Source organism: Pseudophryne corroboree, chromosome 1 (genome assembly GCF_028390025.1).
Source record: "Pseudophryne corroboree isolate aPseCor3 chromosome 1, aPseCor3.hap2, whole genome shotgun sequence".
NCBI lineage: Eukaryota > Metazoa > Chordata > Amphibia > Anura > Myobatrachidae > Pseudophryne > Pseudophryne corroboree.
In genome coordinates, this window is record NC_086444.1 from 538,026,982 (window position 1) to 538,042,255 (window position 15,274).

General features: G+C 42.8%; 1 protein-coding gene across 1 annotated transcript; it reads right to left on the minus strand.

Moving 5' to 3' along the window:
* Positions 1-5,223: 5,223 nt before the first annotated feature.
* Positions 5,224-14,832, minus strand: CER1 (cerberus 1, DAN family BMP antagonist). The gene is made up of 2 exons (XM_063952173.1): positions 14,332-14,832; positions 5,224-5,508 (listed from the first exon to the last, which is right to left on the minus strand). The coding sequence occupies exons 1-2, from the start codon at positions 14,830-14,832 to the stop codon at positions 5,224-5,226; spliced, it is 786 nt and encodes a 261-aa protein (XP_063808243.1).
* Positions 14,833-15,274: the final 442 nt, after the last annotated feature.

Here is a 15,274-nt window from a genome sequence, read left to right on the forward strand (position 1 = left end):
TGGCCCATGGGCCAACTAGTCAAAATAAAGGGATGACCAAAGGTTAGTGAAACCATCCATGATCATCCATGGCATAGTAGGCTGTCATCGGTGGCCTCTTACAATATCGCCATTTATGGCAACCATCGTTGGGGGCCGCACCGAAGGCCATCCCTAGTCTCTCTCACTCCCTCTTCCCCCATCTACCTTCCCCCTCCTTTCCCATCTCTTTTTGTCTCCCCCTTATTTTCTCTGTCCACTTCCTCTTTTTCTCTCATCCCTTATTCTGTCCCCTTATTTTGTTTGTAAACACCATGATGTAAACATAGAAACAGAATTTAACGGCAGATCAAAACCACTTATCCTGTCTAGTCTGCCCATGTATGCACAAACATGTATGCACACAAATATATACTGTGTTTTTATTTTTGTTTTCCCTTCACGTATGTTTTATTTCTGTCTTTCCTTTAGTGTTTCTGTTTCTTTCTAATAGTTATCATGCTTTACCTTTTAGCATCTTGTGAGGCCTACTGTATGTACTAAATCTTGCAGAGAGATTAAGTGGACAGAGATAAAGTACCAGCCAATCAGTTCCTAACTGTCAGTTTTCAAACACAGCCTGGAACATGACCGGAGCTGGTTGGTTGGTACTTTCTCTCCAACCACTTTATCTCTCTCCAAGGCTTAGAACTCTTAGAGGATAATTCAGCATTGCTCCAGTGCTGGGACAGCTTCTCCGAAAAGTAGCTGTCCCTGCTATCAGTAACACTGCTACAGAGGTCAAGCATGCGTACAGCCGCTGGGCACACAGGAGGTGGCGGAGTGATCCACTGGGGTTTCTCTTCAAAACTCAAGACCTCTTTCCCATATAGGAAGGAGAGGGGCTTAGGTAACAAACACCATTTGCAGGCAAAATCCAAAAGCAACATTTTCAGAGTTTGCTGAATAATACTGGTAGGGGGGCCAATGCAACAAAGCCCCTTGCGGGCTCGATTCTATGGGTGTCATGGAGAACTCTGGACACCACCCATCTAGGGTGAATAAGCCTCCATCCTCCGGAAAGAGCTTGGTAACTGTATGGTCATTGGTCCCAAAGGTGGCGCCCCTGTACGAACGGCCCATGAACCAGCTCTGCCAATATATTGGGCAGCAACAGAGGAGGAGTGGTTGATATAGATTATACAAACATATTATCAGATGGCCAGCTTGTTTATTTAGAATATCCCAAACACATAATGTAGGCCCAACACCTATGCACATGTAGGTTTCATGAGGACCGCCTGGTCAATTGTCATCAAGTTCAACACCTACAGTAGGTGTGTTTCTTACAACAGGGAGAGCTCAGCTGCAAAAGTTTGAAAACCTCTGATCTAACGGGGTGATTCAGACCTGATCGCTTATGTGCATTTTCACACAGCGGGTGATCAGCAATAGACTGCGTATGCACCGCAATGATGCACGTCGGCAAACAACAACAGGCATCGCCGGTCAGTGACAGGCTGGTGCGAAAAATCCAGTTGCACAGCCATTCGCATGCTGATTGAAAGAGGACGTTTGTGGGTGGTAACTGGCCATTTTCTGGGAGTGTCAGGGAAAATACAGGCGTTCCCAAGCGTTTTCAGGGAGGGTGTGTGACGTCAGCTCCAGACCCGATCAGCCTGTTCTCATCGCACTGTAGGAGTAAGTCCTGGGCTGTGCACAAACTGCACACACTGGAAAAACCATTCAATGGTGAGTGAGGTGCAAACGGATTGGCAGCTGGCCGCTGACTGAGGGATTTTTTAGCAGCACGGCGTACACATGCGATCGCACATTTGCACAGCTAATATATACTCCCCTTGGACAGCGACTATCTGATCGCAGGACAACAATTTTAGCAGCACAGCAATCAGGTCTGAATCACCCCCTAAAATATTACATTGCTACGGTGCTACCGTCTAAGTCAGGCTTTTTCAACCAGTGTGCCATGGCACACTAGTGTGCCGCGACAAGTTGCAAGGTGTGCCGCGGAGCCAGAGCAGCTTCCTGCACCTTCAGAGTGAACTGTTGGCCCAGGCTCTTCTTAGAGGATCAGTCGTGCTCCGGCCATGACCTATGCCTTGAAAGCGATGTGATATCATAGGTCATGGCAGCAGCGTCTCACCACCGAGCCAGTCCACTTGCCTGAATACACATCTTCCAGTTCCCACCTGCATCCACAGCTTTCCTTGCCAACCCACATCCACACCTGCCCGACCGCCCGCTGCTCAGTATTCGCAGAACTCCACTATGAACAACCCCCGCCACTGAGGGACAGGGAGGAGGACAGCTGATAATAATATTTGTTAAATATTTTATTTCTCCTGTGGGGAACAATAGGATTTCAATAGGATTTATGTGGGGAGAATAAGAATTTATGGATGTATTGGGGGAACAATGTGAATAATTCATGTGGGGAGCAATAGGATTTATGTGGGGAGAAATATGATTAATTTATGTGTGGAGCAATAGGATTTATGTAGGGAGCAACATGATTTATGTGGGGAGCAATGTGATTGTTTTTTCTGTGTAGGCCAATGTATGTGTGGATTTTTGTTTTACTGTGAGGGCCAATGTGTGTTTTGTTTTTTTATGTGGGGAACTGATGGTGTGCCTTGGCAATTTTAAAATATTGTTCAGTGTGCCGCGAGTAAAAAAAAGGTTGAAAATCACTGGTCTAAGTAATGCCACTACTTACCATTTATCTTTTATTTACAGGAGTTTCCGCATTGTCATGGGTACAGTAGTATATATTTGCATCAATTTTAATGTGAAAACATTATGCACTATTCATTCTTTATTTCAAGAAATAAAGGGAAATTATAGGCAAGCCACTTTATTACACATATTTTTCACAAATAAATTAAATCTGAACCACAAAAGTTTGTCATACAGCTAATCATACACATGCTGCAGATAGCCCAGATGCAAGCTGCACACCCACAGCTCTTACTAGGCGTACACGTCACCTGCATTTGAATGAATTGCAAATATTAAAGCATATTTAATATACAAATCAAAATTCTCCTAGTGCACTGGAAGTGTTATTGTGATATTTGTATATAATATGTCATGCAAAATTTAAATATATTAACATTATTAGATGTGGGTGAGCTATAAGTATCTGTATAATATAAGGAGGAAATAAATCTTCCTATAAATCTGATCCTAAAAAAACACAAACGTACACTGTGCTGGACATTCAACACCCCATTAGATGCCTATATATATATATATATATATATATATATATATATATATATATATATATATATATATATATATATATTATAAGCAAACAATGACTAATATTAGGAAAAGAGAGGTGAACACATAGTAAAATCCCCTATTTAATCATTAACATATATAGAGGCCTTTTCATCATGGGCCTGTTACAAATGCGGAAACACTAGTTAATGTAGCGGGCCCAATCATTACTTTGATCACAAACGTTTTCGGAGTTTGCTATAAAGAACCATCTCCATCCCTCCACTGCCTCCACACTGCGCAACCTTTGGCTGTACAGATGCGCAGTCAGCTGAGGTTCCTCCTGCATTGACGTGCAGTGAGGTAAATGCCTGGGAAGGTACTGGCTAGTATCAGAGCCAGAGTTACACACACATATATGAACCCAGTATATGTGATTTGCGGACAAGGTAGGCAGAGCCTCACCTGTCATACTCCAGTATACTCCAGAGTTTTAAAAATAAATAGAATAATACAAAAAAAGATATTTATACTGTTGTATTTTTCTTATAATTATTATAGTTAAAACTGGAGCGTACTGGAGTATGACAGGTGAGGCTCTGTCTCTCCTGCCTAATCTGACCACACGTCACTGTTCCCCTGTAAGTATCACACATTAATATAATGAAATGATTGTCAGTACTACGGTACAGTATATTAAGGCAAAAATCCAGTAATAAATTCCAATAGAGATATTTGAGAATAATTCAGTGACTGGCTGAGATGTAATGAGTCATATGAAATCACACCTTGGGATGTACATCTTTATTAGCAGGATGAGGTATGTACATCGCCAGTCTCCTTGTGTTGGTAATATGAGAAATAGTAGTAGTTTTAGGTATCCCTGGGGGTACATGTTCAGATGGTAACATCTAATAGGTGTGTTAGCTTCCGCAGATTAAAAGCAGACACTGTGGAAATTTAGTGTTGTTGGAAAAAAAAAGTATCCATACAGTATCTCACCATTGGACAAATATTTAAGATTATATATGTTATCTGTGTTTTTATGTGGTACTGATTAATTTCTAGTATTTTAGCCTTTTATTAGAACTGTTCGATTCTCTTCATAATATAGGTTGAGTATCCCATATCCAAATATTCCGAAATACGGAATATTCCGAAATACGGACTTTTTTGAGTGTGAGATAGTGAAATCTTTGTTTTCTGATGGCACAATGTAAACAAACTTTGTTCAATACACAAATTTATTAAAAATATTGTATTAAATGACCTTCAGGCTGTGTGTGTAAGGTGTATATGAAACATAAATGAATTGTGTGAATGTACACACACTTTGTTTAATGCACAAAGTTATTAAATATATTGGCTAAAATGACCTTCAGGCTGTGTGTATAAGGTGTATATGTAACATAAATGTATTCTGTGCTTAGATTTAGGTCCCATCGCCAAGATATCTCATTATGGTATGCAATTATTCCAAAATAAGGAAAAATCCCATATCCAAAATACTTCTGGTCCCAAGCATTTTGGATAAGGGATACTCAACCTGTAGTATTCATTGTTATATATGGTAATTTGTCTTGTATACAAAGGCATCCAATAGGGTGTATTATATTTAATATGTGGTTTGTTTTTAGTAGATAGCCTGATTAACCTAGATCAAAGACACATCATTGAGCTAGAATTGTAAGCAGGCATTACACATGTAACTGGGCTGATGTGACAAAACTCATCAAGAAACTAACTTGTAGTTTCCAGGTGTACAAGAAAAGCAAGGGGAGGATGTCTACCTCAAAAGCACATAAACCTTTCTTTTAATCATCGACACACCCTACTTGGAGCATGTTTTCCAGTTTACTCATTGAACATAATCATCAAAAACTTTTTTTTATCTATTTTTGTTTTCAGTTGACAGCTTGTTCAATACCCCTGAATATAATACTACAAGAGAACAAGCATACCTAAATTCCTGATCACAATGTAGCATTTCAGGATTACCACTGCCACTAGAACTGTCTCTTATTGATTTCCATAAGACTTGACGCCTATGTTGGCAAAGACTGTCCCATGATCAATATACCTATGTACAACACACTTGCATTCTTCCACCATCATAATAACTTTTACCACATTGCTAGATCCTGTGCAGTTCAGCGTCAGGTGATTCATGGTGAATTTAAAAGGCTGACAATGAGAACAGATGTTGAGCTGGTCTCTCTGGTTAGGTACATAGAGAGAGTTGCATATTCCAAAGCACAGATTATTCTGTATCACCAATTTGTCACAGTTCTCGTGTATAACTTTCTGCAAAGAAAACAAAATTGACTATTGATTAATCATTATCAAGTAAATACTCAATTCTATTTTCCATTCAGAGCTATCGTTTGAAATCTTGCGGATAAAATGTGATCATTGGCCCAAATGTAATATCCTATGAGTTGTGGGCAGTGCCAAGCTTTTAGCAATTCAGCTGCTAGACTTAATAGCCAAAATCTTGCCACTGCCCACATTACATTTAGGCCCCTATTCCGTAAACGCTTTGAGGAAGTCATTTTGTGGGCTGAACTAATATTCATTAAAATGAAGCTGATTATTTTACTTTTGAACAGTGCTACATACTGTATATATTATTCTTAAAGGACCTCCGGTATATAACTCTCCTAGTGAATTGACAGGCTGCAGTCTTTACTAGGTCAGGCCAAATAGCCTCTCATTTCACTATGTATAGGTGATGGCTTCTCAAAATCATGAGATTTTCTTAATAGGGCTATGTGTTTAAAAAAACAACTTTTGCAGATACTTCCTACTAGCTGCATAAGTTCCTTAAATACACTGTCAGATAGAATGTATTTTCCATTATCCATAGTTTAAAAATCTTCTTTTATACTTTGGCCCAGATTTATCAAGCTTTGCAGAGTGATAAGATAAGGTACCAACAAATCAGGTCCTAACTGTCATTTTCCAAAACCCAGTCGGGGACATGGCAGGAGCTGATTGGCTGGTACTTTATCACCATGCAATTTATCTTTTTCTAAGGCATGATAAATCTGGGCCTTTGTGTGTATCAACCATCACTGTGTCACCTGGCGGCATCAGTGACTTTCGAATATCAATAGTCAGGAGTCCTAGCAAACAAACTAATGCAGATAGGCTAGTTCGCTTAGGCTACATACTGTACATTATATTCCAAATTCTTTAAAGTTCTCCCTGACACCTTTAGGAACTTTTTTCAGAGTTGGACACAAACAGAATCGCAAAATGCATCCTAAATAAATTAGAGATGAGCGCCTGAAATTTTTCGGGTTTTGTGTTTTGGTTTTGGGTTCGGTTCCGCGGCCGTGTTTTGGGTTCGACCGCGTTTTGGCAAAACCTCACCGAATTTTTTTTGTCGGATTCGGGTGTGTTTTGGATTCGGGTGTTTTTTTCAAAAAACACTAAAAAACAGCTTAAATCATAGAATTTGGGGGTCATTTTGATCCCAAAGTATTATTAACCTCAAAAACCATAATTTACACTCATTTTCAGTCTATTCTGAATACCTCACACCTCACAATATTATTTTTAGTCCTAAAATTTGCACCGAGGTCGCTGTGTGAGTAAGATAAGCGACCCTAGTGGCCGACACAAACACCGGGCCCATCTAGGAGTGGCACTGCAGTGTCACGCAGGATGTCCCTTCCAAAAAACCCTCCCCAAACAGCACATGACGCAAAGAAAAAAAGAGGCGCAATGAGGTAGCTGTGTGAGTAAGATTAGCGACCCTAGTGGCCGACACAAACACCGGGCCCATCTAGGAGTGGCACTGCAGTGTCACGCAGGATGGCCCTTCCAAAAAACCCTCCCCAAACAGCACATGACGCAAAGAAAAAAAGAGGCGCAATGAGGTAGCTGTGTGAGTAAGATTAGCGACCCTAGTGGCCGACACAAACACCGGGCCCATCTAGGAGTGGCACTGCAGTGTCACGCAGGATGGCCCTTCCAAAAAACCCTCCCCAAACAGCACATGACGCAAAGAAAAAAAGAGGCGCAATGAGGTAGCTGTGTGAGTAAGATTAGCGACCCTAGTGGCCGACACAAACACCGGGCCCATCTAGGAGTGGCACTGCAGTGTCACGCAGGATGTCCCTTCCAAAAAACCCTCCCCAAACAGCACATGACGCAAAGAAAAAAAGAGGCGCAATGAGGTAGCTGACTGTGTGAGTAAGATTAGCGACCCTAGTGGCCGACACAAACACCGGGCCCATCTAGGAGTGGCACTGCAGTGTCACGCAGGATGTCCCTTCCAAAAAAAACCTCCCCAATCAGCACATGATGCAAAGAAAAAGAAAAGAAAAAAGAGGTGCAAGATGGAATTGTCCTTGGGCCCTCCCACCCACCCTTATGTTGTATAGACAAAACAGGACATGCACACTTTAACCAACCCATCATTTCAGTGACAGGGTCTGCCACACGACTGTGACTGATATGACGGGTTGGTTTGGACCCCCCCCAAAAAAGAAGCAATTAATCTCTCCTTGCACAAACTGGCTCTACAGAGGCAAGATGTCCACCTCATCTTCACCCTCCGATATATCACCGTGTACATCCCCCTCCTCACAGATTATCAATTCGTCCCCACTGGAATCCACCATCTCAGCTCCCTGTGTACTTTGTGGAGGCAATTGCTGCTGGTCAATGTCTCCGCGGAGGAATTGATTATAATTCATTTTAATGAACATCATCTTCTCCACATTTTCTGGATGTAACCTCGTACGCCGATTGCTGACAAGGTGAGCGGCGGCACTAAACACTCTTTCGGAGTACACACTTGTGGGAGGGCAACTTAGGTAGAATAAAGCCAGTTTGTGCAAGGGCCTCCAAATTGCCTCTTTTTCCTGCCAGTATAAGTACGGACTGTGTGACGTGCCTACTTGGATGCGGTCACTCATATAATCCTCCACCATTCTATCAATGTTGAGAGAATCATATGCAGTGACAGTAGACGACATGTCCGTAATCGTTGTCAGGTCCTTCAGTCCGGACCAGATGTCAGCATCAGCAGTCGCTCCAGACTGCCCTGCATCACCGCCAGCGGGTGGGCTCGGAATTCTGAGCCTTTTCCTCGCACCCCCAGTTGCGGGAGAATGTGAAGGAGGAGATGTTGACAGGTCGCGTTCCGCTTGACTTGACAATTTTGTCACCAGCAGGTCTTTCAACCCCAGCAGACCTGTGTCTGCCGGAAAGAGAGATCCAAGGTAGGCTTTAAATCTAGGATCGAGCACGGTGGCCAAAATGTAGTGCTCTGATTTCAACAGATTGACCACCCGTGAATCCTTGTTAAGCGAATTAAGGGCTGCATCCACAAGTCCCACATGCCTAGCGGAATCGCTCCCTTTTAGCTCCTTCTTCAATGCCTCCAGCTTCTTCTGCAAAAGCCTGATGAGGGGAATGACCTGACTCAGGCTGGCAGTGTCTGAACTGACTTCACGTGTGGCAAGTTCAAAGGGCATCAGAACCTTGCACAACGTTGAAATCATTCTCCACTGCACTTGAGACAGGTGCATTCCATCTCCTATATCGTGCTCAATTGTATAGGCTTGAATGGCCTTTTGCTGCTCCTCCAACCTCTGAAGCATATAGAGGGTTGAATTCCACCTCGTTACCACTTCTTGCTTCAGATGATGGCAGGGCAGGTTCAGTAGTTTTTGGTGGTGCTCCAGTCTTCTGTACGTGGTGCCTGTACGCCGAAAGTGTCCCGCAATTTTTCTGGCCACCGACAGCATCTCTTGCACGCCCCTGTCGTTTTTTAAAAAATTCTGCACCACCAAATTCAAGGTATGTGCAAAACATGGGACGTGCTGGAATTTGCCCATATTTAATGCACACACAATATTGCTGGCGTTGTCCGATGCCACAAATCCACAGGAGAGTCCAATTGGGGTAAGCCATTCCGCGATGATCTTCCTCAGTTGCCGTAAGAGGTTTTCAGCTGTGTGCGTATTCTGGAAAGCGGTGATACAAAGCGTAGCCTGCCTAGGAAAGAGTTGGCGTTTGCGAGATGCTGCTACTGGTGCCGCCGCTGCTGTTCTTGCGGCGGGAGTCCATACATCTACCCAGTGGGCTGTCACAGTCATATAGTCCTGACCCTGCCCTGCTCCACTTGTCCACATGTCCGTGGTTAAGTGGACATTGGGTACAACTGCATTTTTTAGGACACTGGTGAGTCTTTTTCTGACGTCCGTGTACATTCTCGGTATCGCCTGCCTAGAGAAGTGGAACCTAGATGGTATTTGGTAACGGGGGCACACTGCCTCAATAAATTGTCTAGTTCCCTGTGAACTAACGGCGGATACCGGACGCACGTCTAACACCAACATAGTTGTCAAGGACTCAGTTATCCGCTTTGCAGTAGGATGACTGCTGTGATATTTCATCTTCCTCGCAAAGGACTGTTGAACAGTCAATTGCTTACTGGAAGTAGTACAAGTGGGCTTACGACTTCCCCTCTGGGATGACCATCGACTCCCAGCGGCAACAACAGCAGCGCCAGCAGCAGTAGGCGTTACACGCAAGGATGCATCGGAGGAATCCCAGGCAGGAGAGGACTCGTCAGAATTGCCAGTGACATGGCCTGCAGGACTATTGGCATTCCTGGGGAAGGAGGAAATTGACACTGAGGGAGTTGGTGGGGTGGTTTGCGTGAGCTTGGTTACAAGAGGAAGGGATTTACTGGTCAGTGGACTGCTTCCGCTGTCACCCAAAGTTTTTGAACTTGTCACTGACTTATTATGAATGCGCTGCAGGTGACGTATAAGGGAGGATGTTCCGAGGTGGTTAACGTCCTTACCCCTACTTATTACAGCTTGACAAAGGGAACACACGGCTTGACACCTGTTGTCCGCATTTCTGGTGAAATACCTCCACACCGAAGAGCTGATTTTTTTGGTATTTTCACCTGGCATGTCAACGGCCATATTCCTCCCACGGACAACAGGTGTCTCCCCGGGTGCCTGACTTAAACAAACCACCTCACCATCAGAATCCTCCTGGTCAATTTCCTCCCCAGCGCCAGCAACACCCATATCCTCCTCATCCTGGTGTACTTCAACACTGACATCTTCAATCTGACTATCAGGAACTGGACTGCGGGTGCTCCTTCCAGCACTTGCAGGGGGCGTGCAAATGGTGGAAGGCGCATGCTCTTCACGTCCAGTGTTGGGAAGGTCAGGCATCGCAACCGACACAATTGGACTCTCCTTGTGGATTTGGGATTTCAAAGAATGCACAGTTCTTTGCGGTGCTTTTGCCAGCTTGAGTCTTTTCAGTTTTCTAGCGAGAGGCTGAGTGCTTCCATCCTCATGTGAAGCTGAACCACTAGCCATGAACATAGGCCAGGGCCTCAGCCGTTCCTTGCCACTCCGTGTGGTAAATGGCATATTGGCAAGTTTACGCTTCTCCTCCGACAATTTTATTTTAGGTTTTGGAGTCCTTTTTTTACTGATATTTGGTGTTTTGGTTTTGACATGCTCTGTACTATGCCATTGGGCATCGGCCTTGGCAGACGACGTTGCTGGCATTTCATCGTCTCGGCCATGACTAGTGGCAGCAGCTTCAGCACGAGGTGGAAGTGGATCTTGATCTTTCCCTAATTTTGGAACCTCAACATTTTTGTTCTCCATATTTTAATAGGCACAACTAAAAGGCACCTCAGGTAAACAATGGAGATGGATGGATTGGATACTAGTATACAATTATGGACGGGCTGCCGAGTGCCGACACAGAGGTAGCCACAGCCGTGAACTACCGCACTGTACTGTGTCTGCTGCTAATATATAGACTGGTTGATAAAGAGATAGTATACTCGTAACTAGTATGTATGTATAAAGAAAGAAAAAAAAACCACGGTTAGGTGGTATATACAATTATGGACGGGCTGCCGAGTGCCGACACAGAGGTAGCCACAGCCGTGAACTACCGCACTGTACTGTGTCTGCTGCTAATATATAGACTGGTTGATAAAGAGATAGTATACTCGTAACTAGTATGTATGTATAAAGAAAGAAAAAAAAACCACGGTTAGGTGGTATATACAATTATGGACGGGCTGCCGAGTGCCGACACAGAGGTAGCCACAGCCGTGAACTACCGCACTGTACTGTGTCTGCTGCTAATATATAGACTGGTTGATAAAGAGATAGTATACTCGTAACTAGTATGTATGTATAAAGAAAGAAAAAAAAAACACGGTTAGGTGGTATATACAATTATGGACGGGCTGCCGAGTGCCGACACAGAGGTAGCCACAGCCGTGAACTACCGCACTGTACTGTGTCTGCTGCTAATATATAGACTGGTTGATAAAGAGATAGTATACTCGTAACTAGTATGTATGTATAAAGAAAGAAAAAAAAACCACGGTTAGGTGGTATATACAATTATGGACGGGCTGCCGAGTGCCGACACAGAGGTAGCCACAGCCGTGAACTACCGCACTGTACTGTGTCTGCTGCTAATATATAGACTGGTTGATAAAGAGATAGTATACTCGTAACTAGTATGTATGTATAAAGAAAGAAAAAAAAACCACGGTTAGGTGGTATATACAATTATGGACGGGCTGCCGAGTGCCGACACAGAGGTAGCCACAGCCGTGAACTACCGCACTGTACTGTGTCTGCTGCTAATATATAGACTGGTTGATAAAGAGATAGTATACTCGTAACTAGTATGTATGTATAAAGAAAGAAAAAAAAACCACGGTTAGGTGGTATATACAATTATGGACGGGCTGCCGAGTGCCGACACAGAGGTAGCCACAGCCGTGAACTACCGCACTGTACTGTGTCTGCTGCTAATATATAGACTGGTTGATAAAGAGATAGTATACTCGTAACTAGTATGTATGTATAAAGAAAGAAAAAAAAACCACGGTTAGGTGGTATATACAATTATGGACGGGCTGCCGAGTGCCGACACAGAGGTAGCCACAGCCGTGAACTACCGCACTGTACTGTGTCTGCTGCTAATATATAGACTGGTTGATAAAGAGATAGTATACTCGTAACTAGTATGTATGTATAAAGAAAGAAAAAAAACCCACGGTTAGGTGGTATATACAATTATGGACGGGCTGCCGAGTGCCGACACAGAGGTAGCCACAGCCGTGAACTACCGCACTGTACTGTGTCTGCTGCTAATATAGACTGGTTGATAAAGAGATAGTATACTCGTAACTAGTATGTATGTATAAAGAAAGAAAAAAAAACCACGGTTAGGTGGTATATACAATTATGGACGGGCTGCCGAGTGCCGACACAGAGGTAGCCACAGCCGTGAACTACCGCACTGTACTGTGTCTGCTGCTAATATATAGACTGGTTGATAAAGAGATAGTATACTCGTAACTAGTATGTATGTATAAAGAAAGAAAAAAAAACCACGGTTAGGTGGTATATACAATTATGGACGGGCTGCCGAGTGCCGACACAGAGGTAGCCACAGCCGTGAACTACCGCACTGTACTGTGTCTGCTGCTAATATAGACTGGTTGATAAAGAGATAGTATACTACTAATATTATATACTGGTGGTCAGGTCACTGGTCACTAGTCACACTGGCAGTGGCACTCCTGCAGCAAAAGTGTGCACTGTTTAATTTTAATATAATATTATGTACTCCTGGCTCCTGCTATAACCTATAACTGGCACTGCAGTAGTGCTCCCCAGTCTCCCCCACAATTATAAGCTGTGTGAGCTGAGCAGTCAGACAGATATATAATATATATATAGATGATGCAGCACACTGGCCTGAGCCTGAGCAGTGCACACAGATATGGTATGTGACTGACTGAGTCACTGTGTGTATCGCTTTTTTCAGGCAGAGAACGGATATATTAAATAAACTGCACTGTGTGTCTGGTGGTCACTCACTATATAATATATTATGTACTCCTGGCTCCTGCTATAACCTATAACTGGCACTGCAGTAGTGCTCCCCAGTCTCCCCCACAATTATAAGCTGTGTGAGCTGAGCAGTCAGACAGATATATATAATATTATATATAGATAATAGATGATGCAGCACACTGGCCTGAGCCTGAGCAGTGCACACAGATATGGTATGTGACTGAGTCACTGTGTGCTGTGTATCGCTTTTTTCAGGCAGAGAACGGATTATAAATAAAAGTGGTGGTCACTGGTCACTATCAGCAAAACTCTGCACTGTACACTACTGAGTACTCCTAATGCTCCCCAAAATTAGTAAATCAAGTGTCTCTCTAATCTATTCTAATTCTAAACGGAGAGGACGCCAGCCACGTCCTCTCCCTATCAATCTCAATGCACGTGTGAAAATGGCGGCGACGCGCGGCTCCTTATATAGAATCCGAGTCTCGCGATAGAATCCGAGCCTCGCGAGAATCCGACAGCGTCATGATGACGTTCGGGCGCGCTCGGGTTAACCGAGCAAGGCGGGAAGATCCGAGTCGCTCGGACCCGTGAAAAAAAACATGAAGTTCTGGCGGGTTCGGATTCAGAGAAACCGAACCCGCTCATCTCTAAAATAAATTAAATTTTAAGGCCTATTAAGCATGCGGTCAAGATTTGGGATTGGGTTGTGTGGAGGCCTGGAGCTGTAGTCTTATCTGCCCCATTGTTAATCTGACCCTGCATATGCGGCTGGTATATAACTGGACATTTTGGGTTCAGTGAGTACCAAAGAAGCTTCAAACCATAACACAATACATGCAGCTTTCATTTAATACCTGTACAGTGCAGATAATAAATACAGTACCCTAGTGGCAAGGAGCACAGTTTAAAAACACGCGCGTGTGCACCAAGAATAGTGCAAGTAGAGGCAGAAAAAAGCCACATCTAAATCTAAGACCCACAGTCTCATGGGAGAAATGTGCTATGTGAGTATTTTTATTTGGTTGCAAAGAGTTTGTGACTTGGAATATGATAGTATGTACTGTTTATTACAAAACTAATTGTTTGAATTTAAATTCAAGGTATGTTAACCAAAGCTTGTACAAAAAATAAATGTAATTACAGTATTTAGCATAAATTCTGTACGAACTGAGTGCATTTTTAAAAGATGGACAAAATACACATAGCCACAGTGTAATATAAGTAATGGATAGTCACTTACCTGGAAGAATGGTACTGTTTTACACACTTCCTGTTGTATTTCTTGTGTTTTAACTGGATAGATAAAGTCTTCCGTGGCTCCATTCAGTTTATATACGAAATAGTCCCAAGACTTTTTGGCATACTTTTCATGCACATCTACATTTCTTATATTGAAAGAATGAGCAGAGAAAGAGTTCTTTCTGGTTCTACTATGGCCCGTCATCCTAGACAAATCCATAGTCTGCACAGTTCTTACTCCTTTGGAGTCTTTCGCTAAAAGCTTTAATTTGGAAGCTTTGTTTTTCTCTGGATTATTTTCACTTACTTCTGATTTGGCATGTTCCTTTTCCAGAAAGGTGTCATGCAGCACAAAATTCCAAGATGTTTCTTTCCCTTTTCCAGAGTGTTGCTGATGCTCGGTCATGTGATGCTTGGTTCTTCCTCTGGCTTTGACATGTCTCCCTTCTGCATCAATAGCAACATAAAATATAACAATGAGCTGCAAGATTTGGAACAACATTGTGCTGTCCACTGCTACCACATGGCTCTCTGTGTGAGGGCACGCAGGTTTTAAATACCAGCCTGATCTGGTTATCACAACTCTTGAGATTTCAGTGATAAAATCTTGACCCTTTGATTATTTATGTTAATTAAATTGCTCTTTCGAGATGTTTCTTTTATGTCTGTCTTCTGTGTCTAATGTGTTACTTACTGTACCTGGGCAAGTCTGTGAAGACTGAATGTGTATTAGTGGCACAATCAACACAAGCATTAAAACCATCATCATGTGCAGTACACATACTGAAAGTATTTCAAGAATATTTTAACTACAGTTAAAATTATGTCCTTGTATAGTTGATAAGTAGTTCTGACTATTCAGTAAATATAAAAATAAATATAACCTTATTTTAATCAGTGATATTATTTTTGTATCATGGACCATTTTGAAAATAACGGAGTTA